Here is a 25,209-nt window from a genome sequence, read left to right as displayed (position 1 = left end):
TTACAGGAAAATATTGTAGTACCTCCGTTTAGTAATATAGGATTTTTTAGAGAGACAATTTAGCTTGGTAAATGGACTTATATTTTAGAACAGAGGTAATAACGCCTAGGGTCTAATGGAAACATGCATGGGCTATGTTGCATAAAGGCCAAGTCAAAATAAGTCTTCAAGCGTTAGTGCTATAATGATCTAGACTAGATGGCGACAAGAGAAGCTTATTTGCATATATATGGTTGTGCTCCATTGTCACAAGACTGGAGTACTGGTGATACTTTGTTCGGTAGCAGCTTCCATGGTTTGGTGTTTTCATAACTACAACTTCTACCAATTATTTGGCACATGGGGTTCTACCAATTACTTCGTCCGACCCATAAAGGAGGACATGTAAATTTTCTAGATTTCCCGAAAAGGAAGGCGTGCATGTATATGCATTTTTTTTTCTTCTGAAAATGCCTCCAACATTTGTTGCCCCACCCGTCACTATCATTACGACACAATACCCCCTCCCAATCCCTTGTCTCTTGTTGGGCGTTAATGGGAGATCCAAGGAGACAAAGCCATATAGTCGCATTACAGGGAAAATTTGTAATACCTCTGTTCAGTAATATGAGTCTTTTTAGGCAGCTAATTTAGCTCGGTAAACAGAGGCATAACACCTAGGGTCTCCTTGGTCCTAGAGCCAACTATTTGACGCCCCCCTTTGCCGATCGGAGGGAGCAGCAAGTAGTATTTGTTGTTGTGCCATGCATTTTTTTCATTTTTTTTTCATTTGTAGAACGTTGCAAAATTCTTTATGTAAATTGAGGAGTGAGGGCTTGTTGTTTCAGAAAAACATACATCCTTATTATCAATGTCACATTATCTTTGGATGGTAAGGTAAAACTTTGGAGTGCTTTTGGCTTTAGACACCCCAAAGTAGTGATAGTTGGAAAAGAAAGTGACATGACAAATTTGTTGCCAAGATGAGGAAAATAGCTCGAAATTGGTCTTAGGCAAAGGGTACGGTGGGGTCACAATTACAGAGGACTCCAACAAAGAATGCAAATTACAACACCACCCTTGGATTTTATAGAGAGGACCCATATCTGAAGTCAAATAAGCGAACGTCTTGTAGAACGGCCGCCCTTCGGCCAAAATAAACGGACGTCTTGTATAACAGCCGCCCTTCGGCCAAAATAAACGGAGGCAGGACATCGACGGTCGTCGGAATACCATCGAGGATGAGCTCGATAAAATCTTCTCTTGAGCATGTACTCTACGAACTCCCTTGTGACCATAGATCACCCGATATGTCAGAATGAACGCCAGGGATAGCCACTCTTTCCCCTCGGCACGAAGATGCAAGAAGAGGGGCACAATGTTGTTCACCTCCAATGTAAAGGCCTCATGAGTTTATTTAGAGGGAAGACCATGAGGTTCTCGCCGCCAATCATCTGATCCAACCATTGGAGCACCATGGAAAGGAAAACCAACGGCGTCAGCCTCCAGACGCGGCTCGTCATAAATTCCCATTTGGCACAACATAATGGGTAAAATAAACAACTACTTTGTGCATTGGGAAGCCGGCCTCCTCTCCCTCTACTGCTCCGGCCAACGAGAATGCCGGAGGGGGAGGGGGAGGGGGAGGAGCCGGGACGGAAAAAAAAGCACTCTAAATTCGAGAGGTGCTCGATAACTTGGCACCCTGCCTCATGGAGTTTGCAACAAATATCTTGTTTCCTTTTAGCAGTTACCATCTGTTAGATTTGTAAGCTATCTGATTATTGTTTTTTCGAAGTGGTCCAGGGAAAAAATAATTAGATCATGGGCGATAGATGGCCCCAAGAAATTGGGCACACCAGTAGTGCTGCTGTTGAGCACTCGCATCATCCACATCACTTGAGGAACATCTCATGCGTCCTATCCGTGATCCATCTGCTTTTCACGAGGATTCGCTTTGACGCGCGCATTTTAGGTGGCACTTAAACGTTGTAGAAAGAGACGGGACTACACGCGATGTTTTTTCATGATGAGATAAGAGACGCATTTGACGAAACTAAATAAAGAAGGAAAAAAGCTTAGAATAAAATGGTCAAAATCAGGGAAAAACGTGCTGACAGTCACAAGAGAAGGAGAGCTTTTCTCTCCTTTGACGCGAAACATACCATACCGTCTTGTCCCCAACAGAAACGGAGAAGGAGAGGAGAGCTCCGTCCGCCCCCAACAAGAGGCAAGAGCCAAACCCAGACCTGGCCGCCTCCCCCCACAAACCTGAAACCGGCCCCGCCGCCGCCTCGCCTCCCGCCGCCGCCGCCATGGGCGCGAGGGACCCGGAGGAGCCGTCGCAGATGCGGCGGGCGCTGGTGGACACGCTCGCGGGGGCCATCTCCGGGGGCATCTCCCGCACCGTCACATCCCCCCTCGACGTCATCAAAATCCGCTTCCAGGTCCGCTAGAAACCCGATTCCTTCTCCGCGGCGGCGCGCCCGCTCCTTGATTGGGGGTCGGCGGCCGCGAATTGCATGGGGTCGGATGGCTGGGGTGGGTTGTTTGGGAGAACTTTTTTTGGGGGGTTGGTGCCATGTTTCGGGGTGGAAATTGGGATTAAGGGGTTTCATCAGCCCAATCCGGTTTTATGAACTTCGCATTTGGACGATTCGGTAGTACTCGAAGGGACGAGCACCACATGGCCTGAATTCCGTTTATTGTATCACTGTTCTATTAGCGAAGTAAAGCGTGGTGGGACAATGCATCATATATGTCGTAGTGCTATTTTTGTTTTGTTTTAGATATAATAATTTTGGGCTGTTTATTTTACCTGGACCCCCAAGGCCTTTGACTACTTTGTTTAGCATTACTCTGCTTAACTGTTTTAGGACGAGCTGGCGTAATGCTGATATTCCTTGCTCTAAGCATTTCTTTGGAATGAGAATGTAGCTGTTCTATTCCCACTCCATGACACCCAAGAGTTGCCTCTTATCCCGTGTTCTGTAATTACTACTGCATTCTTGCTCCCAACTACTAACTATTGCTACTACTACCATTTGTGGTTTGTTAGCCCTTTGGCACAAAAATCTGTTTATTCTCTTGCCTTTGACCTACATGTAAATGCTTCATATTACATCAACTTCTTGTTTGTTCGGGAACATTAGTACATGGAATTCGACGGCATTTTTTGGGAGTTTTGGTTCATTGAGGTTTTGAGGGTTCTCTTTTTCTTTAAATCTCGACTGTTGCAATGCATAATTGTGCTGGGGGCGGCCGTACTGTATAAAACCCATAATTCTGTTTTGGATATTCAGAGGCCCTTCAACGCCCTTTGCAGGTTCAATTAGAGCCCACAACCTCGTGGGGTCTACTTCGGAAAGATGTCTATGGACCTTCCAAGTACACTGGACTTCTACAAGCAACTAAAGATATTCTCCGAGAGGAAGGTTTGCCGGTATCTGCTTTTCTTCAAACATTTCTCACCTCATGCTATACTTTGCATTTGCGTTTGATCATGAACTTGCCTTCTCTAAGTTACGTGAATTTTATCATGCCAAATGTCATCTTTATATCTAGCTGCCAGGTTTATTCTTTGAATCTTGTCAAGTTGTCATGTTGATTTGCTGGACTTGGTCCAGATGCAAAAATATGTCAAAGATGACCGTTGCACTCATGTAGTTTTAGATTGTGCCAACTTTAGAACTTTAACATTTGGTGCTATCCACTGATTCTGACTCCCGTTCTACCATAGTTAGTTGTATCTTATCAATAGAAAAAGACATATGGTGCTTATCTGTATGGTCGACCCCACCTGTACATCTTTCTGAACCTGATTATCCTAATTTTATGGCACACCAGCTAGTAGTTCTTTCGTGAGTGTAGCAATTCCTGATACTGACTAGTGTGATATTAATTGTGGTTTAGCGAGGAGAGTCCAGTGCTATTCTCGGTCTGGAATCATGCTAACTCTACTATCTTATGATCAAGTTTGTCGGAACCTGATTTAAGTTTTGCGCTTTTGGTTTATCCAGTCCTTGGTAGGGTGTTTATTTGATAGAATCTTGATATTCTTATGATTCTAGTGAAAAACTTTATAGCATTATGAGCGCACCTTCAACTTTACATACAATTTTACTGATCCTAGTAATCAATTGCCTGTATAAATAATAATGATTTTTCTCAAGCCGAACGTTTCTATTAAAACCAAAGAAGCCACTAAGTGGGTCCTTTCCTTGATGCAGTTTAAACAGATGCATTATCATGTATCTGTTTGACTGTCCGTAACAAATGAAATAAAAAATAATTGTTTGCATTCCTCCATAAAAATGTCAAATGAAGGTGGTGAGATTGGCTGCTTTCTTGGGTTTTCCTTTTGTGATATATCTGAAATTGCATCATTTATACCTTTGTGTTTTCTGTACATTGCAATTCTGATTTCTGCTTTGCTTCTTTTTTTGTATATATATATCTATGTAGCTTTTTTTGCATGCTCTCTGTTTGATTTAATTAGTTTATTTTAAACAAAAAGAAGAATTTGTAAAAGATGCTCATATGGTGCAAAATGCTGATCTTTCAGGGATTCTGGAGAGGAAATGTACCAGCCTTGTTTATGTATATGCCATATACAGCTATACAATTTACTGTTCTACACAAGCTAAAAACCTTTGCATCTGGTTCATCGAGAACAGGTATGCCCTTTCGGCTTTGTTCATCGGTTTATTTTTAAGTATCAATTATAAGTGTTATCCTCGAACCTTATTTTAAGTGCTTGCATTAGCTAGAGTTTCTACCAAAACTTATACAACTGGCACGTTAAAAATTCTGGGTACACTCTAAATTACTTTGCTATCTGTGCAACTCATCACAGAGAATGAAGTTGTAGTCCTTATCTGATATATTTCTCATTCCCAGAGGATCACCTACACTTAAGTCCGTACTTGTCTTACGTAAGTGGGGCTATTGCGGGATGTGCAGCGACAGTAGGGTCATATCCATTTGACCTTCTCAGAACTATTCTTGCATCACAGGGTGAACCAAAGGTAAATATGATCTTATGTTTGGTTTCCGGTACTGTTTCTCCCCCTCAGAGTGTGAGCACTTACTTACAAACGTATGGTGTCACTGGTTTGGTTTTACACTTCTGTTAGATGCTTGGTCATGTTTTTATTTACTTCAGAGTATTTGCATTATTTTATAGTAATCACTTCACTGATATTATGGATTGTCACTGCTCTATCATGCTTGAAGTTGAATATGTTATTTTTCCAGTAAAGTCACATTCAGTTTCATTTCAACATGGACTTCCTCTTGCACTTGCTGTTTTGGTTTTGTCATGCTGCTCAAGCTTCTTTTTTCTTATTTACTCTTCTTGTTCTGCAGCTATATGTTTTGTAAGTGTCAACTGTCTGCACAAAAATTATGTTGTTCATTTATAGATGACAAATCATTTTGCTCTTATTCCTTGCTGATTGTTTTCCACAATCAGTGTAAGCTAATGCATGATGAATATTTGTAACAATTATTATCACGCCATCTTTTTGCTGATTCACAGAGAGTTGTATTTTTCTGTAGGTTTACCCCAATATGCGATCTGCACTTTTTGACATAATTCAAACTCGTGGTGTTCGAGGGCTTTATGCCGGTTTAACGCCAACTCTCGTTGAAATCATACCATATGCTGGCTTGCAGTTCGGTTCATATGACACCTTCAAACGTTCAATGATGGTAACAATGCTAAAACTCACCATTTTACGTGTACCTACTAGATGAATTTGAGGTGATTTATATAAACATAAAGTCTATAGCATGCTCATATATGTAAATAGAAACTAATGTTGTGAACTTGTGATTGACTTATTCTTCAATTATAAAGACATGGTAATGCTTCAAAAGAAAACTGCACTTATGTTTGGCACTAACATTTTTTTGGTATGGGTCTCTGTGAATGTTGGTTATGTTTCAGCTTCTCTTACATTATCTTATTCATGTAGTCTTGGAATAGATATAGACACGGAAGTGAGGAGGATGACTCGGCGTCAAGCTTCCAGCTATTTCTTTGTGGATTTGCAGCTGGAACATTCTCAAAAGCTGCATGTCACCCACTTGATGTTGTAAAGAAAAGGTTCCAGGTAACTTGCCTTGCCTTCAAAGTTGCTGATTTTTTCATTCATGATAAATTCCTGTAATGAGAATCTTATTAAGCATATTATGGTAGAACTGGTCACAAATGACAAGATTAATGGGCTTCATACTGGTCTGCATTGAAAATCTAGCATACATTTGAGTTGGGTTGTGTACGCTTTACCTATCACAATTTGATCTTGTTTTGCCCCTGCTGAGTTATGTGCCCATTTCCCTGTTAGGATACCTTCACTTGTAGTACCCCTATTTTTCACGGGAGCATGTTTTTCCGCAACTCATAATACGCATTTAATTCCAAGCTTGTGCTGGCAGTGGTGCTGTAACACTAATTTCTCAAGTTCAGTACTTCGTCAAATGTACATCATTTAGATGTGACTATGAATTACTTGAGTATGATGGTGATACACTGCTAGGTATACAATCTTTCTGCATATTTTGGAGGCTTGCAACACTAATGTTTCTCCACCACTCCGCAGATCGAAGGACTAAAGCGCCACCCAAGGTATGGGGCGCGGATTGAGAGCAGCACATACAAGGGCATGTACCATGCCCTAAAAGAGATTGTTGTGAAGGAGGGGTTCGGAGGCCTTTACAAAGGGCTTTTCCCATCTGTGGTGAAATCGGCTCCTGCTGGTGCTGTGACCTTTGTGGCATACGAATACATCTCGGACTGGTTAGAGTCAATTCTCATGTGAAAGATCTTCATGCAGCATTTTTGCTCAGCTTGTTTTGTGTTGTCCATAGTCCTTCATCACATTTCTATTAGCAAATGGATGTTATGTCTTGAAGAGGCTGCAGTTCCTTTGGATCTTGCAGCCAATTCAAGATTTTGGGAGCCTACATAGCCAGCTGGATGAGTTAATGCTTGTAAGCTTCTTTCATAAAAATTTGGAAGACCACTTAAGTTAGCCAAATTAAGTAGTCAGATCGAAGATCAAGCATTTGCCTAGCTTAGTATTCCTACTCATCCATGCACACATTTTCTTAAAGAAAATGCTGTACATGTTTCTCACATATTATGTATCAATATCTCTGCAAGTTACTGAACCTGAATTTGATTGGCAGGATAGCAAGCAAGGCCGGAGTTGAGTGAGTTTGTTGCTGGATAAAGGATCTAACAGTATCCACACTCTGGTCATGAGTGGGAACATTCAGCTGTTTTGTGGCCGCAAGGTCAATGGAGAAGTGCATACAATTGATTATTCATTGAGAGTTGCTTACCTGTAAAGCCTTACTATAGAATGAGCTATTTTGCTATTTTCTCTCCCTTTTTTCTTGCCCCATCCCCTAACATCGAGGCTGAGTAAAACTAGTGGAGCTTGTGACTTGTGATGAATGTCAAGAGTAGCAAGCATTTTTGTTTAGAGATGTGTACCATACAGTTAACCACTTTTTCACTTCTTATGTAATACTGCTGCTTCGGATGCAACCAATCTGCTTTGGCATATGTATCTGTGGAATACATTTTGCTATGTTGCGTTCATTACTTGGCTATGCATATGGCTCGTGCTTGACATTATGAATCCACACACCTGGACCTACTCTTGATGGCTCATGCCTTGTGAACAGCACATGGCGAGCATCTGAGCACCGGGATGTTTTTACTGTTGTATGCCGTGGCAGCAGGAGTGAATGGACCGTGATGCGACGATCCACGTAGATCGTCAGGAATCTAAGCTGCAGCTAAGAACTGACTGATGAGTGTGCCATTTCCTTTCTCTTTCTCATCAAGTTGTTCGGTGTGTGCTCCAGTTGGTCGCAAGCACAAAATTTCATATCTCCTGAATAAACATTTGTTTTTGTCATTCCGAGTGATGTCACATTTGTTTTCATATTTTTGTGAAAGCAGAAACGAAACGAATACATAAACCTAGAAACAGTTAGATGCGGACCGAAGATGGTGCGGATACATGAACCAACAGACTGCTTAAATTATGAAGAGAAAATCAAGCAACACAAGAAAATGACAAACCTGATTCTAAGCCTAGTGTGATTGCTCAATATATGGGGAATAGGGGAAAGGTTGAACAGTGGAAGTAGTCGTCTATTTTGGAATGTGCCGCTTTGATGGTTCGGCTTGACAAGATCATATATTGGGGTTGATGGTTTGAGTCATGCTTTCAAGACCCAAAATGGAAATTCGGCCGGGGAATTTCCGGTTTCCACTCCTATTTCGCTAGAAAACGGCATCTTGTTTGCTTTTCCACCAAAAGAATATCATTTTTGTTTTCATATTTTTGTTTTGTTTTCATATTTTCTCGAAAAACCCGGAAATTTTGTGCTCCACTTTCATCCCTAGTTACTGCTCTCAACCTCCCCCACGAAAGACGATAGATCTCCACCTTCTCGACGGGAGTCTACTGTTTCCCCTACCCTCAGTTCGCTGCTCTGGTTGTGTGAGGTGAGAGAACATTGCTTTCCACATATTCGACGTATAGCTAGTGTTTGGGTTTGGTGTCGTACTAGCGTGGCGAAGCTGTGTTGAATAATGGTACCCCGACTTCAACCTATCTCGAAAGCATGCTCAACGGTGTAAAGGAGTTTGTGGGTCCATGTCATTGAGGACTTGTGCTCTGGCCTTATGCATTGTTGGTTTGGTCGTAAACCTATTGGCCTTGTTGTCAGCGGCCACATCCTTGCCTTGTGTACGTGGGCTGAGCCATCGGCGACGGCTCTCACTAGCTATTCTAGCATGACCGTCAACACATAACAAACATGACTCATGTTGATTTAACTTCTCTCCCCCATCCCCAAATCCCCTTGCACGCGACAACAATTGGTTACTGTAACGAGGTACAAAGAGTTTTCATCTAAAAGCAGGAGTGGACAACCTTCGTCCTCTTGTTCGGCATGCGGCGGTGACCAATCCAACGGTGGTGGATTCAGTTGTAGAAGGTTTTACTTGGGGTTTGAATGTATAAGTTTTCTTAGGTTTATTATTTAAATGCAGGGACAAAGGTCCTAGCTTTGGATATTTCTTTGCAATAGTTTTTCTTATTTAATACTAATGTAGTCCTGACATTGGTCCTAATAAAAACACCGCGACAGATCTGGAAAGAATAATCAGTGACACAAACTAACCTACTGCAAGAGAAATCCATCAAAGAAGATAAACATCTGCTGCAAGAGACTGGTGATCTACTAGTATAGGCAGAAACCATAAATGGTGCCCGGGCTAGCCTGGTATTCCTCAAAATTCAGAAATAATAATTTAAAGTTTTTTTAAAAAATGAAGAAAAATTCTAGATGTAGCCAATACCGTATTCTACAAATCTGCAAAATCTCAAAGAAAAATACTTAGTATTCTAGGCTACACTAAAATGACAATAGTTGACAATCTTCAGAGATTTGAAAAGTTGCAGTGTTCCCTCTTTTAGATATACAATTTTATTAATTTTACAGTGCCCAAAATACAGATTACTTCAGAGTGGTTTTCTGCACACTGATAGAATGAATCATTATCTACATCTAAATTTTTTGTTCATATTTTTTTGAAGTTTCGAATTGTTGATTTCGATTTTGTTTAAAAAGGCTACACGTAGCCCATCCTACATTTTGCCACTCTCTGCACTTCTGCGTAGCATCGAACACAACATAAACTTGACTCTGACACGTGGGCCCACGGTGCAGTCCAAGGCTAAAGACACAGGGAGAGAGAAAAAAAAAAATACTAGCCCACCTCATCTGTCCATCTCGCCGGGTCGCGTCCCCGTCCCGTCCGCTTCCGTCAGCTCGTCCGCCGCCAAACCCTAACCCCGGCAGCGCCCACGCCGACGGAGAGAGGGGGCGGCGGCAGCCTGGATGCGAGCATCCTCCCACGGGGGCAATGGAGCTCGTCCCCTTCACGCTCGCTGCCGGAGCCGGAGCCCTCGTCGAGGCGGGCGGCGCGGGCTCGATCCCCGCGATGGTGGCGGCGCAGCAGGCGACGCTGCACGCGCAGGTGGACCAGCTTCAGCGCCTCGTCGTCGCCCAGTGCCACCTCACCGGCGTCAACCCGCTCGCCCAGGAGATGGTCAGGGGCTCCCTTTATCCAATCTCTGCCCCTCCTACATTTTTCTCGATCTATGCACTCGTATGTTTTCTCTAGCGGGATGAGTTTTGTGCACAAGTAGGGATTTCAGAGCTTAGGTCGACTTCGGTAGCTTAGGTTCTTGCGAATTGGTAGCTTGACCTGGTAGTCCTTTTGGTGATGTATGATGTGAATTCATAAACTTTGGCCAAATGGATACTGAATTGGAATGAGTCTGTAGTGGTCTACTACACCAGGTGTGTTTATATCTAATATCTAGGTCCTAGTACATCCATGATAGTATGTAGTTTATTATTCTGACAACAGAATACTACGAATGTAAACGACAGAGTTGTAACTTCGAGAAACTGAGAAATTGGAAGCTATATTTGGGGGCAACAGGGTAATGAGCACTGATTTTGTAGCTACTCTGATGCCCACATTAGGTTTAGCTGAACATGGAAATTTCTTCACTTCTTGGTCTGGCAAATGGTGTATAGTGAAATTACTTACCTGTTCTGAATTATTGTATCTTAATTATAAGGAGTGTGTTTGAAATGGATGCTTAAGTTGTTTGATGAAGATAGTAGGATGTACTTCTCTATCATTGCCAGTTTTGTGTTTTAGACCCTTCATGCTTGCTACAATGACTCTCTTGCCTTTTCAGAAAATTGTTCATCTATGGACTAATCTTGCATTTGGTTGTTTCTTGCAGGCTGCTGGTGCATTGTCTATCAAAATAGGTGAGCTGTTTGTCTGCATCGATTGGATTCAGATCTGCGCAGTTAATTTTGTCGAGACATTAGTAAAATATTTGATAAACTGACACGAGCATATTTACTCAATAATTGGCAGATACGGAAAGTTTTACTGGATTTAAGCTTGACTTTGTCATGCATAAGAATCATTTTAAGAATTATTCCACAGTTATTATAATTAGTGTCTATGCACCGCATTTCCATATGATGGTTCAAATTTTGTAGGTAAAAAACCAAGGGATCTGTTGAATCCAAAAGCAGTTAATTACATGCAGTCACTTTTTGCTGTGAAAGATACTATTGGCAAAAGAGAAACTCGGGAGATTAGCGCACTTTGTGGGGTTACTGTTACACAGGTCTGCTCTTTGTCTCACATGTGCTGATGTACTCTCTGTACTCGTATGTCTATACATTTTTATGTGCTCTTATACACTTCTCTTAAGATTGATTTGGAATTAAATTATGCCCTTCATCACTTCATAACATATAAGTGAACAGTAGCTATTAAACTGGGTTCAAGCTTCAAAATAATCTTGATATTTTTGCCCTTTTGTTCTAGCTTGATTGCTTACAATGTGTTCGCTTCCTATCTCAAACATGAACTGATGATATCATTTGAATTTCCTTTTCCTTAAGTTGTTATTGATAAGCTTTAACTCGATGGTTATAGGTAAGGGAGTTTTTTGCAAGTCAGCGTACGCGAGTAAGAAAAGCTGTCCGTTTGTCACGAGAGAAAGCACTCGAATTAGAGGCATCCAAGACGACTAACAGTGTATGCTCCATGAGCACTGAGCAGACACCTCTTGACATTGAGACACATGCTCAAGTTGTTGAACCTTTGAACACTTTAGGACCAGTAGAGATGTTGCAAAGCTCTTCTCAACAAGCAGATGCCCTGCAGAATTCTCTACAACCAGCAGAGGCCCTGCAGAATTCTTTACAACAAGCAGAGGCCCAGCAGAACACTGCAACCCCAACCCCAACACCTGTCACCCCTATGGAAACTGCCGAACCAACGGATGCTAAGATTAATCCAGTCTCTGTTCAAAAGGAAACTAAACAAGAGGAAGTTGCACCAGGTGTTGAGTCAGAAGATAAAAAGTTCTTGGATAGTATCTTTGCCTTAATGCGGAAGGAGGAAACTTTTTCGGGACAGGTCAAGTTGATGGAATGGATTCTTCAAATAAATAATGCGACGATTCTTAGTTGGTAAGATAGGCCTTATAGTACGTACAGAGCTTGAAATGATTATATTGATCCTAGCTTCACCTTTCAATAACCGTGCAGGTTCTTAACAATGGGTGGTTTGACTATTGTGTCAACATGGCTGAGCGAAGCAGCTACTGAAGAGCAAACAACCGTTATTCTCGTTATTTTCAAGGTTCTTATTTTTTTCAGCTGGGCATGTATATGTCTATGGCATATAGGCATGTATTTTGAACTATCGTTTCATTGCTGTAGGTGCTTCTTCACCTTCCACTACATAAAGCTTTGCCAGTCCACATGTCAGTTGTTCTGCAAGCTGTTAACAGATTGCGGTTTTATAGGACACAAGGTGTGTAGAACCCGCCATGAGACTTAAAATTTTGCACATACTTATCACATGATATTTGGCATGAAAAAGATGACTAATTGCAAATGATTAATAGTTTGATAGTGTTTTGAAAGTCTAATTATGTTGTTAATTTATATGCCTACTTGTCCAGTACAGCATCATTGAGATGCATTTTCCCATCTGGATTAGTTCTAGCATTTGCTTGTATCTCCTGTTCCACTGCTGTATCTCATGCATATATAAATTCTCTTAGTTTCTTGGGCTGTTTAGTAATACTAATCTGATTTTTGAAGATCAGACATATCCAGCAGGGCCAGGAACTTGCTCTCCAGATTGAGCAAAGTGCTCATACGGAGTCAAGCGTCGAAGAAACCTCAAAAGGATTTGATCTGTAAACAAAGGTGAGTTGTCCCTACTTGAACATTTGTGCTGTATTGCTATTGTTTGGCATTACATTTTTTTAAGGTTTCTATTGTGGTCAATTTATTTTCTTTTGCAGGATAAGTGAAATTCTCCGTGATGACTCCTGGAGATCTGAAGTTGATATTACTGTAAGTATCTATCTAAGTAACGATATACATTGAGTATATACACATGTTCTTCTGTTTAATTGCTCTGGTCTATCAGGAGGAGATCCTTGCCTTGACTGAAGGTGCAAGTGAGAGCAGGTGCCCTTTAAATAGCTTAAACTGTAGACATGCTAAGTGATTTACATTACCTATATTTTGGCTAGCAAGATATTGATTGGCTTGGTCTGTCTGTGTGTCACTGTGCAGAAAGCCTGAGTCCAAGAAAACTCCACTGCTACTCACTGCTTCTGCCGATGATTCAGTTAAAAACAGTCCTGTGAAGCCAAGTATCCTTTTGCTAAGTTTAAGTTCGGCACTACCAGTTTTACTTATCTTTTCTTAGCATACTATTGCCTGTGCCTGTGTATGAAATGCATTATAGCTATTTATTATTCCAATCACATGTGTCTTATAGTTTTTCTTAGCAAATAGGGATTGCTTACCTAATTTGTACTTAGATCTGATGGCTTTTCTTGGTAGCTACATCAGTGTCTTGCATCTGTTACATAGAAGGACCCTTTAGGGACTTCTAAATATTCAATTTGTCCACAAATGTTGTCTGGTTATATTGATGTTACTAATAGCTTTCTTTTCCATTACAGCTTGCGAATCAGGCTATATAGGTCCTGAATATGCAGTGTTGCTGATATTGCTGTTTTAGTGTGTAAATATGATGGTTCATGAATATGATAAGTTTATGGTTGTGTCTGTTGACTTCATAGTAGTCATTACTATTGATACACCACCTGTATCATCTTTAAATTTTATGTTTTACCTTATTACTTCACTCGTCTTGATATTTATCATAGCTCAAACTGCCTGTGTGGACTTCCTTAGTTAATTTACAGAGTCCAAAGAGAGAAGAAAAGTTCTACTTGTAGAGCATCCAAATCGGAAAGTTGCCGGGAAGAACGTTCAATCTGCTAGGAGCTTATCTACAAATAATAGCAGACCATTATCCGCAGATGATATCCAAAAAGCAAAGATGCGTGCCATGTTTATGCAGGAGAAGTATGGCAAGGTTGACAAAAGTAAAGTGATTGATAAACTAGAGACGACAGAAACTCAAAAACCATCTGGATCGGTCAACTCAAATGTGCCTCCTATGCCTTCAAGTCCCCTCACATCAACTACTAAACAACCTGTTGACCCAAGCCCATCAACTCCTATACAGAATGGAGTACCTTCGCCTGATAAGCCAGAAATCCTGGCCAGTCCAAAGCTAAACTTAGCTGCCAAAGAGAACTCCGTAGTGAAATTGGATTCCAAGAGGATTCGTTGGCAGATACCACCAGGTATACCTTTGCTTTGTGCTCCTTCACTTGCCCAAATTCTTAGAATGTTGGATATTTCAGAGTTCAATAAACCTTTTTGGACAATGAGAACCAGTGAGATCATATGGTTGATGGAATGTTTCGCAGCTTGAGAACTTGAAGTGCAATGTCTTTTATTTGTAAGAAAATATTTTGTGAATTGCGTAAACCGTAGCTTATACCAGGTCTTATCTCCAAAATCAATATGTTGAGACGAATCAGCTTCAGTTGAAATGGAGAAAAGTACACCTCAAAAGAATCTAGGCGTGAGTTATTTCTTTTATTTGATTTCACATGCACCAGTTATATGGGCAATTTTCAACCGCTATGAATAACTCATCTGAGATGCATTCAAATGAAGGTTCTCCAAAACAATGCTTGGCTGTAAATAGCTCTGCACTTGGTTCAACATTATGTTCAATATGCTGCAATGGCACGACAAATTAACAGTTACTGTTATCTCCTGCGTACCATATGAATACACGTGTAGTAGCACCATCCTTTCAGACTTGGTGCAATGCTAGAGTTACTTAACTCATGTAGGATGTATGCTGAGTACATCCACAACAGTTAATACATGTACCCATGTTTAAACAGTTGCTAAGCATACTGAGCCGCAAGAACACAAACAAGGATGGAAATGGATTATGGTGTCATAGCATTTGACCTGGAAAACTGCATTGCACATGTTGCATTGAATTTTTCGCCCCTTAAAAATTCAAACACAAGCGGACAAACAAGTACTGCTCTTGAAGCAAATTGAATAGTTGTGGTTTGGCCTGGTACATGCCATGCTGGTGCCTGGCGCTTCTGACTTATGCAGGCTCTTTCGAAATCCTCCTACACATAATTATGCACCAACAGGCAACCAGTTCATAAAAAGAGTACAGCATAATCTAAATTCAAACACAATCTAAATTTACTTGCCAAAAGCATTCAGCTTTCAGGAGGTGCATTTTAGTTCATAAAACTCATTGATTCCTGACAGCTGTAAACTGGTCAGATTATTTCTGGGGGTTTGCAGATGAGAAGCACTGGGATATTTGCCTGTTTATTTAACTACAGATGGTGTTTGCTTGTTCCTTAATTTTCAGTGCATATGGGGAGTTTGTAATGTAAGTGTTATTATTTGGTCTTCTTTGACCTGCAGCTGTTGGTGTGTGACTGACTCTGGCTGTGGTAGGCCTACCCGTTTCTATACCAGAAGCAGCCTCTCATTGGCCTTTTCAGTTTTGTTACTTGTTTGCTGCAAAGTTTCATAAACCCAGACATTGCTAGTGTCTGTAACAATCTTCAACTTGATATTTATGTAAATGGACTGCCTCACGTTTTTATTTCATTGTTAATTCTCATAAACTATTCTTCCACAAAAGTCAAGTTTGCTATCATGTGCTGCGGCTGACTAGGAAGATATTTTCGAGATACTGCTGATTGTTATGCTGTCAGCAGTTGCTGTTCCAATAACAATTAACGAAATACAAAAGCTATGAATTATATTAAACAAAAAAGAAAATTAAGGATCTTGTTAGCCAAATCTTAGCTTGAAGAAGCAGCGGGTCGAATGATGTATTCCAGCTATTTTAGCACAGCTGAGCTTAAATGCAAGGAATTTACCAGTTCATATCATTGTGTATTCATGTTGCAGAGATTAAAAAGTTATACGGAGTACTCTTTATACTTTTCTGTATTTTATTAAGCTATTTCTTGAGCATGACATGTACTATATTGGTTTCTTCTGTTCATTGTTTGAAGTCTATTACCTCTTGTTGCAGAGGTATGGATAGACCCCTCGTGGAGTTTAAGTACTGGGGAAAATAGCAAGGAGCTTGATGTTCAAACACAGAGAAATCGACGCGGAAAGGAGACCTTTTATGCAAGTTTAAAGGACATTCCGTTGAACCCCAAGGACCCATGGGATTTGGAAATGGACTTTGATGATAGCCTGACCCCAGAAATTCCAATTGACCAGGCACCAGATGCTGACGCTATGGAGTCGGATAGCGTGGATGCAGCACCTCCTGACATTGGCTTTCCTGACGAAAACAAGCAAGTTGGATCAACCTTGTCATCATCTTTGACAGTTCCTGCTGGTGCTAACGGTGCAGCTACTGAGCCAGATCTTGAGCTGCTTGCAGTGCTGCTCAAGAATCCACAGCTTGTATTTGCACTATCATCTAACCAGGTGGGGAACCTGCCAAACGATCAGACCGTCGCGCTTCTGGACATGCTGAAGCAGACTGGCCTTGGACTTTCCGAGCTGGTAAATAGTCTGGCTAACGGTGCTGGTGTTCCAAAAGAGCCTGAACCTGGCCCTGAAATGATCCCTACTTCACTTCCATCACCCACTCCTCCAAAAGATCTTCCAGCAAGTGTTAGTCTGCTGGCTCATTTTGTTTGTTTTCCAGTCTTAATGCTGCACGTTTTGTTCATATATGTGTATGTTCCCTTTGGCAGGAGGGCTGGACATCTGAATTCCCAACGCAAGCGAGCGCAGCAAACTTGCCGCAGGCACATTTATCCAATAGAGGAAACACACCTCTGTCCAATGCAGTGGACCAAAGCTTCTCAAACGTTGTTAGTCTGTTGCCTTCACAACCTTATACTTCAGTTTCTGCCATGCCGGCACGCATCCAAAGTAACATCCCGTCTCTACCTCAGTTGGCGGTCTCGGTAAATCCGCTAACTCAGCATGCTGCGCCTGTGAATAACCTGTTGAACAGAACTCCGGTACATCAGCATACCCAGCAATATGCTATGGTTTCTGATCCCGCTGCAGTGACCATCCATCAGCAGCCAGCTGCAAATAAACCAGCCCATGAATTTCAGAACACCACAAATCCTGCTCCAGCACATTCCTTGACGCATGATCCAAATGCATCTTATACGACACTCCCCTGGCAATCTAGTGCTGCTAATGTTGCCAGCACTGGACGAAGCACAACACCTGATCCAAATGCATCTTATACGACACTCCCCTGGCAATCTAGTGCTGCTAATGTTGCCAGCACTGGACGAAGCACAACACCTGATCCAAATGCATCTTATACGACACTCCCCTGGCAGTCTAGTGCTGCTAATGTTGCCAGCACTGGACGAAGCACAACACCTGATCCATGGGCTGCACGTACAACTAATTCATTTAATGACGCATCAGCGGCCTATCTTAACCAGAGTGCATACAACAACCAAAGCATGCAGACTACATACGATGCTTATGGTGCTACGCCAGTTCCATCCCAGGGACTGGCTAGAAATGGTTACGCTCAAACGTCGGAGTATCAGGTGTCGGGTCGTATAGCTCACCAGCGGCATTCGCAATCCCCTGAGCCTGGCGCTGCTAGAGTGTATGGTGGCACACAAGGGTACATTCCAGAGCCCTCGAAACTGGGGAATTATGGGCAACAAAACTATAATTCCGTGGCATCAAGGGACTGGAGTTCTGGGCAACAGAGCTACACTCCTGCTGAACCATCAAGGCAACAGAGCTACACTCCCGTGGAGCCTTCAAGGCAACAGAGCTACACCCCAGCAGAGCAGCCTTCAAGGCAGTGGAGTTCCGGACAACAGAGCTATGCCCCAGCTGAACCATCAAGGCAACAAAGCTACACTACTGCAGAGAGTTCAAGGCAGTGGAGCTCCGCGCAGCAGAGCTACACTACTCCAGAGACTTCAAGACAGTGGAGCTCCGCGCAGCAGAGCTACACTCCAGCTGAACCTTCAAGGCAGCAGAGCTACACTACAGCTGAACCTTCGAGGCAGTGGACCTCAGGGCAACAGGGCTACACTCCACCTGACCCTTCAAGGCAGTGGAGCTCCGGGCAGCAAAGTTTCACGCCCGTCGATCCTAAGCGGACATGGAGCACGGCTAACCAGGGCCAAAACCCTGACACATCAAGGCAATGGACCACCGGGAAGCAAGATCGTTACAATCCGAGCGACGGTCAAAATGCCTATGATCAGCGCCGGAGAAGACGATGGGAGTGAGCTGTACATACATTAGCTAATTCTTTGTGAGCTCTCTGATTGTGATGTTTGATTCGTTAATCCTGGTCTCTCTGATTGATGCAGAGGCCATCTAGAAAAATATACATCATGTAATGTAAACATGTAGTAGCAGCAGGTGGCGATGGGAGGTAACTAGAAAGAAAGAAGGAAACAGGAAACTATAGTACTTAGATGATGATAGGTCTGCATCGATGATAAGCCAACTTTTCTTTTCATCGCGCCTCGTTCGTTACAGAAGCGAATCTCGTTTTGGCTTCCGAACAATTGCCGCGAACGAGTCTCCTGTTTTGGCGACTTGTCTCTATCTTTGGCATCTTTTGCACAATTTTTGTGTGTTGTAGAGGTACGCAAAGTAGCGTTCTAGGAAAAGTGGGCTTGTTCCTCTTTTTTTCTAATCACCAGTCAATTTCTTACCGACCTCCTTTTCTATCTGTTTACTCATTTTTCACACGCATAAGTTTGGTGTCCGTTTGCTAGTCACTGGTACTTCGTTCGATCGCAAGATCTGCTGGATTAGTTTTTTAGTCTCAATTCTTTGGAGGTGTTCACATGGGTAGAATGTACATATCTACGGCACAAGGATGAGTGTACATAAGTATTTATGAATGTCTGCACATGTTTTGTGTTTCACAAAAAAAGGTGTAATTCAATATAGAATGAATTTTGAGATGAAAAAAAGGAGAAATGAAAACTAGATGTTGTTTTCTCTTGGCCAACATGTAATCTCTTAAATACAGGATAATTTTCCTGATCGCGTGAGGCACCATTGTTTTAACACAAATTATCTCGATTAGCTTTACTTTTCACATGTTTTTATGTTTATACAAGCATTACATGCCAAAATGATACTAAGAATAATCTATTGTATAACTTGTTTTTTCCTTGCTAGATGATGTGAAAGTATACAACAGAAAAACTCCAGTGGACTTGCATTAGGAATAGGGATCATTCAACTGACCTACCCCTCCGTCCTAAAAATGAATGTATGAACTTTATCTAGATTTACTTGTATCTACTAAAACTTGTCGAGATATATGCATACATAGATAAAGTTGAAACATCCTTTTTAGAACGATGTGACTATGTGAGTAATATAAACCAGGTTGAGAATTAAGGCACGTGGCTGAGATGGCTAAACAAACATGATACATAATGGATTGTCACCTGGTGTTATTTATAACAATTAATTCTCACATGTTAACTACTCCTATATTAATGACATGATGTAATGTATAATGGAGGGTCATCCCATGTTAAAGTTATTCGAGAATGCTATCATCTTTTGTGTGTGTGTATTCCCCTCTCTTCCAACTTTTCTAAATTTCCAAGTGGCATATTTAAGAGAATATTGATGTCATGGATTTATAGAAAAACTAAAACATCTTACATTAGTGAACGAAGGGAGTAATGAATTTGAGAATTTCAAATACTTGATCATGGATTGGAGGTTCCTAAATTTGTTGTGATATGGTGTGCAATACCAGTAAGGTAAGCAAAGTATAGAAAATTTGATTCTCTAGAATCCTTTTTGATTTGTAGTTTTCCATACTGGTATACAGTTAGAATTATTTAGTAATAATTTTTTTCTAATGTAGATTAATTTGGAAAGAAATCGAGCTTGCAAAGCTAACACTCAAGTGATGTCGCCGTCTATAACTCTATATGTGTTAGAGACGTGACCGTTTGTCTTAAAACTTGCTGGAAGAAAGGTCCCCTGGTAGTAGTGTACTAAAGATCATTCGCCGGCCAAAAATGGGCAACGTGGAGCACTGGAGCACGACAAGGAGACGCGGGCGACGACCAGCCGCTCCGTTCGGTCGGCGGTAACTCGGTAGAGCAACTCGTTTGCCATAGGCGCGTTTGGTTGGCCGGGTGGAATTCTTGCGTGCCTGCGCCAGCGAGATGAGAGACATTGCACGTCGCGAACGGGTCATAGGTCTTTTGGTAGGTCCTTTGGTAGCCTGTGCAGCCTTTTGCGCGTCGGACAAGAAACCCAGGCCCATCGTTTGGTTGCCCATTTCCAGCCCATTCTTCCCAGGTCGTGCGGCCCACATCCTGTTTGGTTGCAAATAGCCCAGTGCTGTGGTAACTCCTTCACTTAGAGTGGTGAGGTTACCTAGTACTGAATAATATCACACATGAGATTCAGTTCATCAGAAAAGATGCTCGTAATACACAGTAACTAGTACTTAGTGGGCGATGCATCACGAACGAAGCAACTACTTCGTGATGCATCATAGGTTCGTCACGAGAGGTTAATATATACCACCTCGAACAAGTTCATTATTACAAACCGAGGATCAGGTTGTAGCAAGTCCTATCTAATGGAGGGATACAAGATCACCAGCCAAAATCAGCGGATCATAAGAAGGAAGCAGAAGCACTAAGCAGGAAACTGGTTGCGGAGCCAGGTCCTAAGCCAGCTCCTCCTCTCCGGTGGCTGCAACTTACGGTAGACGGCATACTCGGCTTCATTGTCTGCAATGAAGTCGATAGCCCTGACCAGCAAGTTAGGCTGGAACAGCTGCGCCTTCTAGACGAACCGGGGAGTGAAAATCGTCTTCATCTTAGCGTAGTTGGTGATTGGGGTGCCGACGTAGTGACGGTGCTTCGTGTACCGCTGCAATCGACAAAGAACACATGTTAGTGGTGACGATATTGACATGTATATACTTTCAGATCTATGCAGGAGCTCAATGAGGATTCGTACCAGGATGTACTCATCCGCCGCTCCTTCATCACCGCCGGAGAAGCAGCAACCAGCTTCGCTCCAGTCCAGAATGCGATCGGATTTCATCTTCATGATGACGCTCCACTTCGTCCTCCAGTTTCTGATGTGGTTGTACAGCTGAAGAGTGGTGACATGTACGCCGGCGAATGCAAGAACATCCGCGGCTATTTTCTTTATCTGCTGCTTCTTGAATCTCATGTTGAAGCAGACGCCGCTACGGATGAGTTGAACCAACCGGTTCAGCACAAACTCTGATAGCTCAGGTTTCCAAACCATGGCTAGTTTGCTTGCTATCAGAGATGGCTGAGCATTCACAATTGGCGCAGACAGATCAGGGGAGCCCAAAGGTATGATCGCCTATATGACAAACACTAGCAGACCAATGAACTACCACATGGCCATCCTTAAGCACTAGCAGATCTATGAACTACCAGTACCACATCAAAGAACAACGGGATAGGTAAGATCGTCCTTACAGTCAATGGAGCCACACGCAACTCCGAGGTAGGGTAAGCAGGGGACGCTGGCGAAGATGCAGTCAACACCACCGTCCCAGTGGAAGATACATGCAGCACCACCGTTCCCGTCGTAGAGTCAGATGGAACCTGGAAAACCTCGACAACCTCCACCGGCGACGAAGGAATGTCCTACAATGGATTCGTTCAGACCCCGGTTGTGTACCCATAAGATGTAGATCTAAGGCTAGGGTTTGCAGAAGCTTACCACAACCGAAGTCATCGACGCAGACGAAGAATACGGCCATCCTCCACGGCCAGTAGCCTCCGCAATCCTCGCCGATCGTGCGGGTGAGGTAGAGCCGGCCATATCGCTAGATCGGGGATGCTGGATGAGCTCGAAATGGGGGATTTGGATTTACCGGTGAGAGAGCCGCCCCTATATACGGCGGCGAAAATTCAAGCGCGATGACCGAATTCATGCCGCCGAGATTTCGCCGTCCCACGCGAGCTCCCGCCATCTCCCGTGTTGGCTCTGCGAAGACGCCGCGTTCTCCACTTCTGCGAAAACGGGGGTGGCTCGCTAGAAACGGCCGAACCGGCGTTCCTCCAGGACCTTGTCCGAGAAGGCTTTGAAAACCAATTCCTGCAAAAAAGTGGCATCGATAAGGTAACCAAACAGACCGAAAAAAGCTAAGCCGGTGCGAGGCAAGGGGTATTGAGACTACCAAACGCGCCCCATTTGACCAGGCATCACCCGTGTTCACTCGTGCTCCTGCGCGTGTGTCCAACAGACTTCCGATCGGATCCGGATCCGATCGGAATCGCGGCGTGTAGTGGCTGGAGCTGGAAGGAGAACGCGGCAGCGCTCCATCGGCGCCCAGCCGGACACGCATCCCACTCCCAGATCGATCGGTCGGTGAAACCGAAAATAAAAAGACGCACCGGCAGTTCGCCACCACAACCACCGAACTTTCTCCCCTCCTCCTCCCGTCGCGTGGCTCCGGCCACCGCGCCGCGACCAACCCAAAGGCCATTCCATGGACACAGCAGCCGCGGCGAGGCACCAGCACCACAACCCGGCGCTCGGCCGCCGGCGGCGGCGAGGCGAGGTGGTGCGGTGCTCCACCTCGCCGGCGCAGGAGTTCGCGGCGCTGGCGTCCGTGTTCCGGCGGAGGCTGGTGGTGGGCGCGTCCACGGCGGCGGCGGCCGCCGTGGGGGCCAACTTCGGGGGCGTCACCAGCTTCCTCCTCGGCCTCTCCCCCGAGCTCGGCCGCTCGCTCAGGCTCGACGTGCTCTACCCCGTCGGCGGGTTCACACGCTGCCTCGACTCCGACAACGGATTCGGTAATCCTAACCACTAGCTAACATCTACCTCCCCTCTCCAGTCTTCTCATCTCCTGCTAGGTTGGCCACTGTCCTCATTTGCTGTTCACTAGTACGGATTACCGGAAGCTGGTTTTGTGCATCGAGGGATGATTGTGCGCATCTAGCATGTTACTAGTCTCATCTCTTCGATTTGTTTGGCCTTGAGGGAGTGGAATTCCTTCATATTCATCAGTTGACTTCATAGCATAGTCCTGCACTCAACAAGGAGCACATTGAGCTACCCTTCTTGATTTATCATGTCATTTTGTTAATTCGGATGTTAGGAACTCTAGTTATAATCATTATAGTTTTGAATTTAAAAAACAACTAGAACATATTTGGGTCAACAAGGTTTTTGGCAGCACTGGTGAATATTGAATACTAGGTCATAGCGCTTAGCCGATTCACACTGAGGGTAACACATGAGGGCACGTTTAGAATGCTTGATAAAAGCAGAAACTGGCCACGAAGGCGATTAGAGAAGAAAAAAAACTCTGTTTTTATTGACGTTCTAGCAAAGTGACGCACGGTCGAGGTGATGCTTGCCATCAGCACACGGAAACAGAACTCAAGGCACCCCTGCGCGTGCATGTTGCTATCAGGTTGCAACTTTGTGCCCCCCACCAAAAAGTACAGAACAAGTGATGCCAAGTGGTTGTGTTGTGTTCACATCCCACCCACACAAAAAGGAATGGAAAATTGTATATTTCTTTTCAGATTCTCGTTGGTTCTGGAATATATTCTCTTCTCCTTGCAGTGCAATAGAGTCGCAATTCATTGTTTTTATGCTTCTGATGGCGATATTCCCTGGAACCATTATCACAGTCAAAACAAATTTTTCCTTGTCTTCCCTTATGTGAACAGAGTTCTTTTTGTTGGACTAACAGAAAAAAAATCTACCTTCATTTTATACATTTCCTTGTTTCCATCCAAAAAATCGAGCTTTGTCCTTTGTGGCACAAACAAGAGTGGCTACAAAAATGTGGTCCTTGCAGCTTCAGCCTACTATACCCATCTGCTATGTTATGCCTCCAATGGGATTGCGTTTATGGATTATGAGCTATCTGGTGCTGCATTTAGAACCAGGAACTGAATGCCACCTGTGCTCCATGTCACATGATTGATCCTTGATGGCATCTGGTGGCTGATTCCCAACAAGATAACATTTTTTCTGCTGGATGTTTTCCTTGCTAAGGATAGGTTAACAAGATACCAGAAGTGTGAACATTACTTTATCTAAAAATGCGTCAATAAGAAGAATCATGTGATATATTTATTTGAAGTATCAGTATATATATCTACCAATTTGTGTGAATGTATTAACTTTGAGGTCTTGTAACTCTGCAGAGTTCATCTATCCAGCAAACTGGGTTGGAGATCAGACAATACTATACAATCAAGTGAGGAAAGCAGAACAGCAGAGATCACTAGACCCTCCACCATTGTCAAATGGGAGGTTATCTCGACCTCAGAATACCAGTGGACCTGTAGCAGCTTTTGGCCCCCCAGGATCCAATGGAGAGCTTAATGTTAGTGTCATTGTGTCACCAGTCCCACAAGACTTCTCGTAAGTACACTTATATGCCAGTTGCAGTTTCTTTATGGAATGACCGTTATAAGTTGGATCCCAAACAAAATCTTTCAAACTTGCTTAAACAGTACTACATATGAGTTGCTGTGTAAAACGTGATCATACAGTTCGTGTCACATTAACATTTTACTACCCCACTGAAAATTCTAACGGAGATAAGTGCATGCTGTCCTTTGTTTGAAAAATCTTTGGCCAAATTATCAGCCTAATGTGTCCTCTAAATCGGCATTGACCTGTTTGAAACAGGATCGAGTCATTTGGTGGTCCGAAAGACGTCGGGGAAGTGGTGCTCAGAAGGATCGCAAGGACAAAGCGGAATCCGGATATCAGAGCTACTCTTATCGATGCTTCGTTGAGAGAAGATGCCGAGACAAATGTCAAGTACTACAAGCTAGAGTTCTGTGTTGAAAGCCCTTCGTTTCGACGGCACAATGTCGCGGTGTGCTGCGTGAGGGATGGCAGGCTGTACACCCTGAATGCCCAGGCACCGGAGTCGGCGTGGAAGGCAGTTCAGAAAGAGTTCTTTGCGATGGCGGATTCCTTCAGCTTAGTGACCGATGTTTGATCTTGTAAATACACAGTTTTGTATCCCTGACACGATCCTTTTATCCATTAGCCTGGAACTTGCCTTGCTCAGGTCACGGTTTCACTTAGACGAGATGTAAATGTAACGTAAATGTTTGTGTATCATAATGTTCTTTGTTACATCAATGGCTGAAGTTCTCATTTGACACTTCCCCTGCGCGG

General features: G+C 43.2%; 4 protein-coding genes across 5 annotated transcripts; all 4 read left to right on the top strand.

Annotated features, from left to right (window-relative positions):
• Window positions 1-2,294: 2,294 nt before the first annotated feature.
• On the top strand, window positions 2,295-7,591 carry LOC124665775 (mitochondrial thiamine diphosphate carrier 2-like). Of its 2 annotated transcripts, none has more exons than XR_006990683.1 (8): window positions 2,295-2,426; window positions 3,305-3,421; window positions 4,544-4,655; window positions 4,879-5,006; window positions 5,539-5,691; window positions 5,958-6,095; window positions 6,585-6,975; window positions 7,174-7,591. XR_006990683.1 is itself a non-coding variant. In XM_047203153.1 (8 exons), exons 1-8 carry the CDS (start codon window positions 2,295-2,297, stop codon window positions 7,199-7,201), a joined length of 1,005 nt encoding a protein of 334 aa, XP_047059109.1. In that variant the 3' UTR covers window positions 7,202-7,591. The 2 variants fall into 2 exon arrangements, 1 of the variants encoding a protein (XP_047059109.1); XM_047203153.1 differs by having other exon boundaries at window positions 6,585-6,781.
• A 2,343-nt stretch (window positions 7,592-9,934) lies between these two features.
• LOC124662451 (homeobox protein LUMINIDEPENDENS-like) lies at window positions 9,935-16,891 on the top strand. Its single transcript, XM_047200288.1, has 13 exons — window positions 9,935-10,120; window positions 10,833-10,860; window positions 11,101-11,231; window positions 11,546-12,084; window positions 12,163-12,256; window positions 12,337-12,430; window positions 12,729-12,831; window positions 12,930-12,981; window positions 13,058-13,098; window positions 13,207-13,286; window positions 13,848-14,294; window positions 16,085-16,748; window positions 16,864-16,891. Exons 1-13 carry the CDS (start codon window positions 9,935-9,937, stop codon window positions 16,889-16,891), a joined length of 2,487 nt encoding a protein of 828 aa, XP_047056244.1.
• On the top strand, window positions 16,775-18,530 carry LOC124660468 (DNA-directed RNA polymerase II subunit RPB1-like). The gene is made up of 2 exons (XM_047198282.1): window positions 16,775-17,175; window positions 17,257-18,530. Exons 1-2 carry the CDS (start codon window positions 16,929-16,931, stop codon window positions 18,294-18,296), a joined length of 1,287 nt encoding a protein of 428 aa, XP_047054238.1. The 5' UTR covers window positions 16,775-16,928; the 3' UTR covers window positions 18,297-18,530.
• A 4,013-nt stretch (window positions 18,531-22,543) lies between these two features.
• LOC124661595 (psbP domain-containing protein 7, chloroplastic-like) lies at window positions 22,544-25,054 on the top strand. The gene is made up of 3 exons (XM_047199475.1): window positions 22,544-22,850; window positions 24,219-24,438; window positions 24,709-25,054. Exons 1-3 carry the CDS (start codon window positions 22,544-22,546, stop codon window positions 25,025-25,027), a joined length of 846 nt encoding a protein of 281 aa, XP_047055431.1. The 3' UTR covers window positions 25,028-25,054.
• The last annotated feature ends 155 nt before the right edge of the window (window positions 25,055-25,209 follow it).

The sequence above is a fragment of the Lolium rigidum genome, chromosome 6 (assembly GCF_022539505.1).
Source record: "Lolium rigidum isolate FL_2022 chromosome 6, APGP_CSIRO_Lrig_0.1, whole genome shotgun sequence".
Lineage (NCBI taxonomy): Eukaryota > Viridiplantae > Streptophyta > Magnoliopsida > Poales > Poaceae > Lolium > Lolium rigidum.
This window is presented reverse-complemented; position numbering and strand designations above follow the sequence as displayed.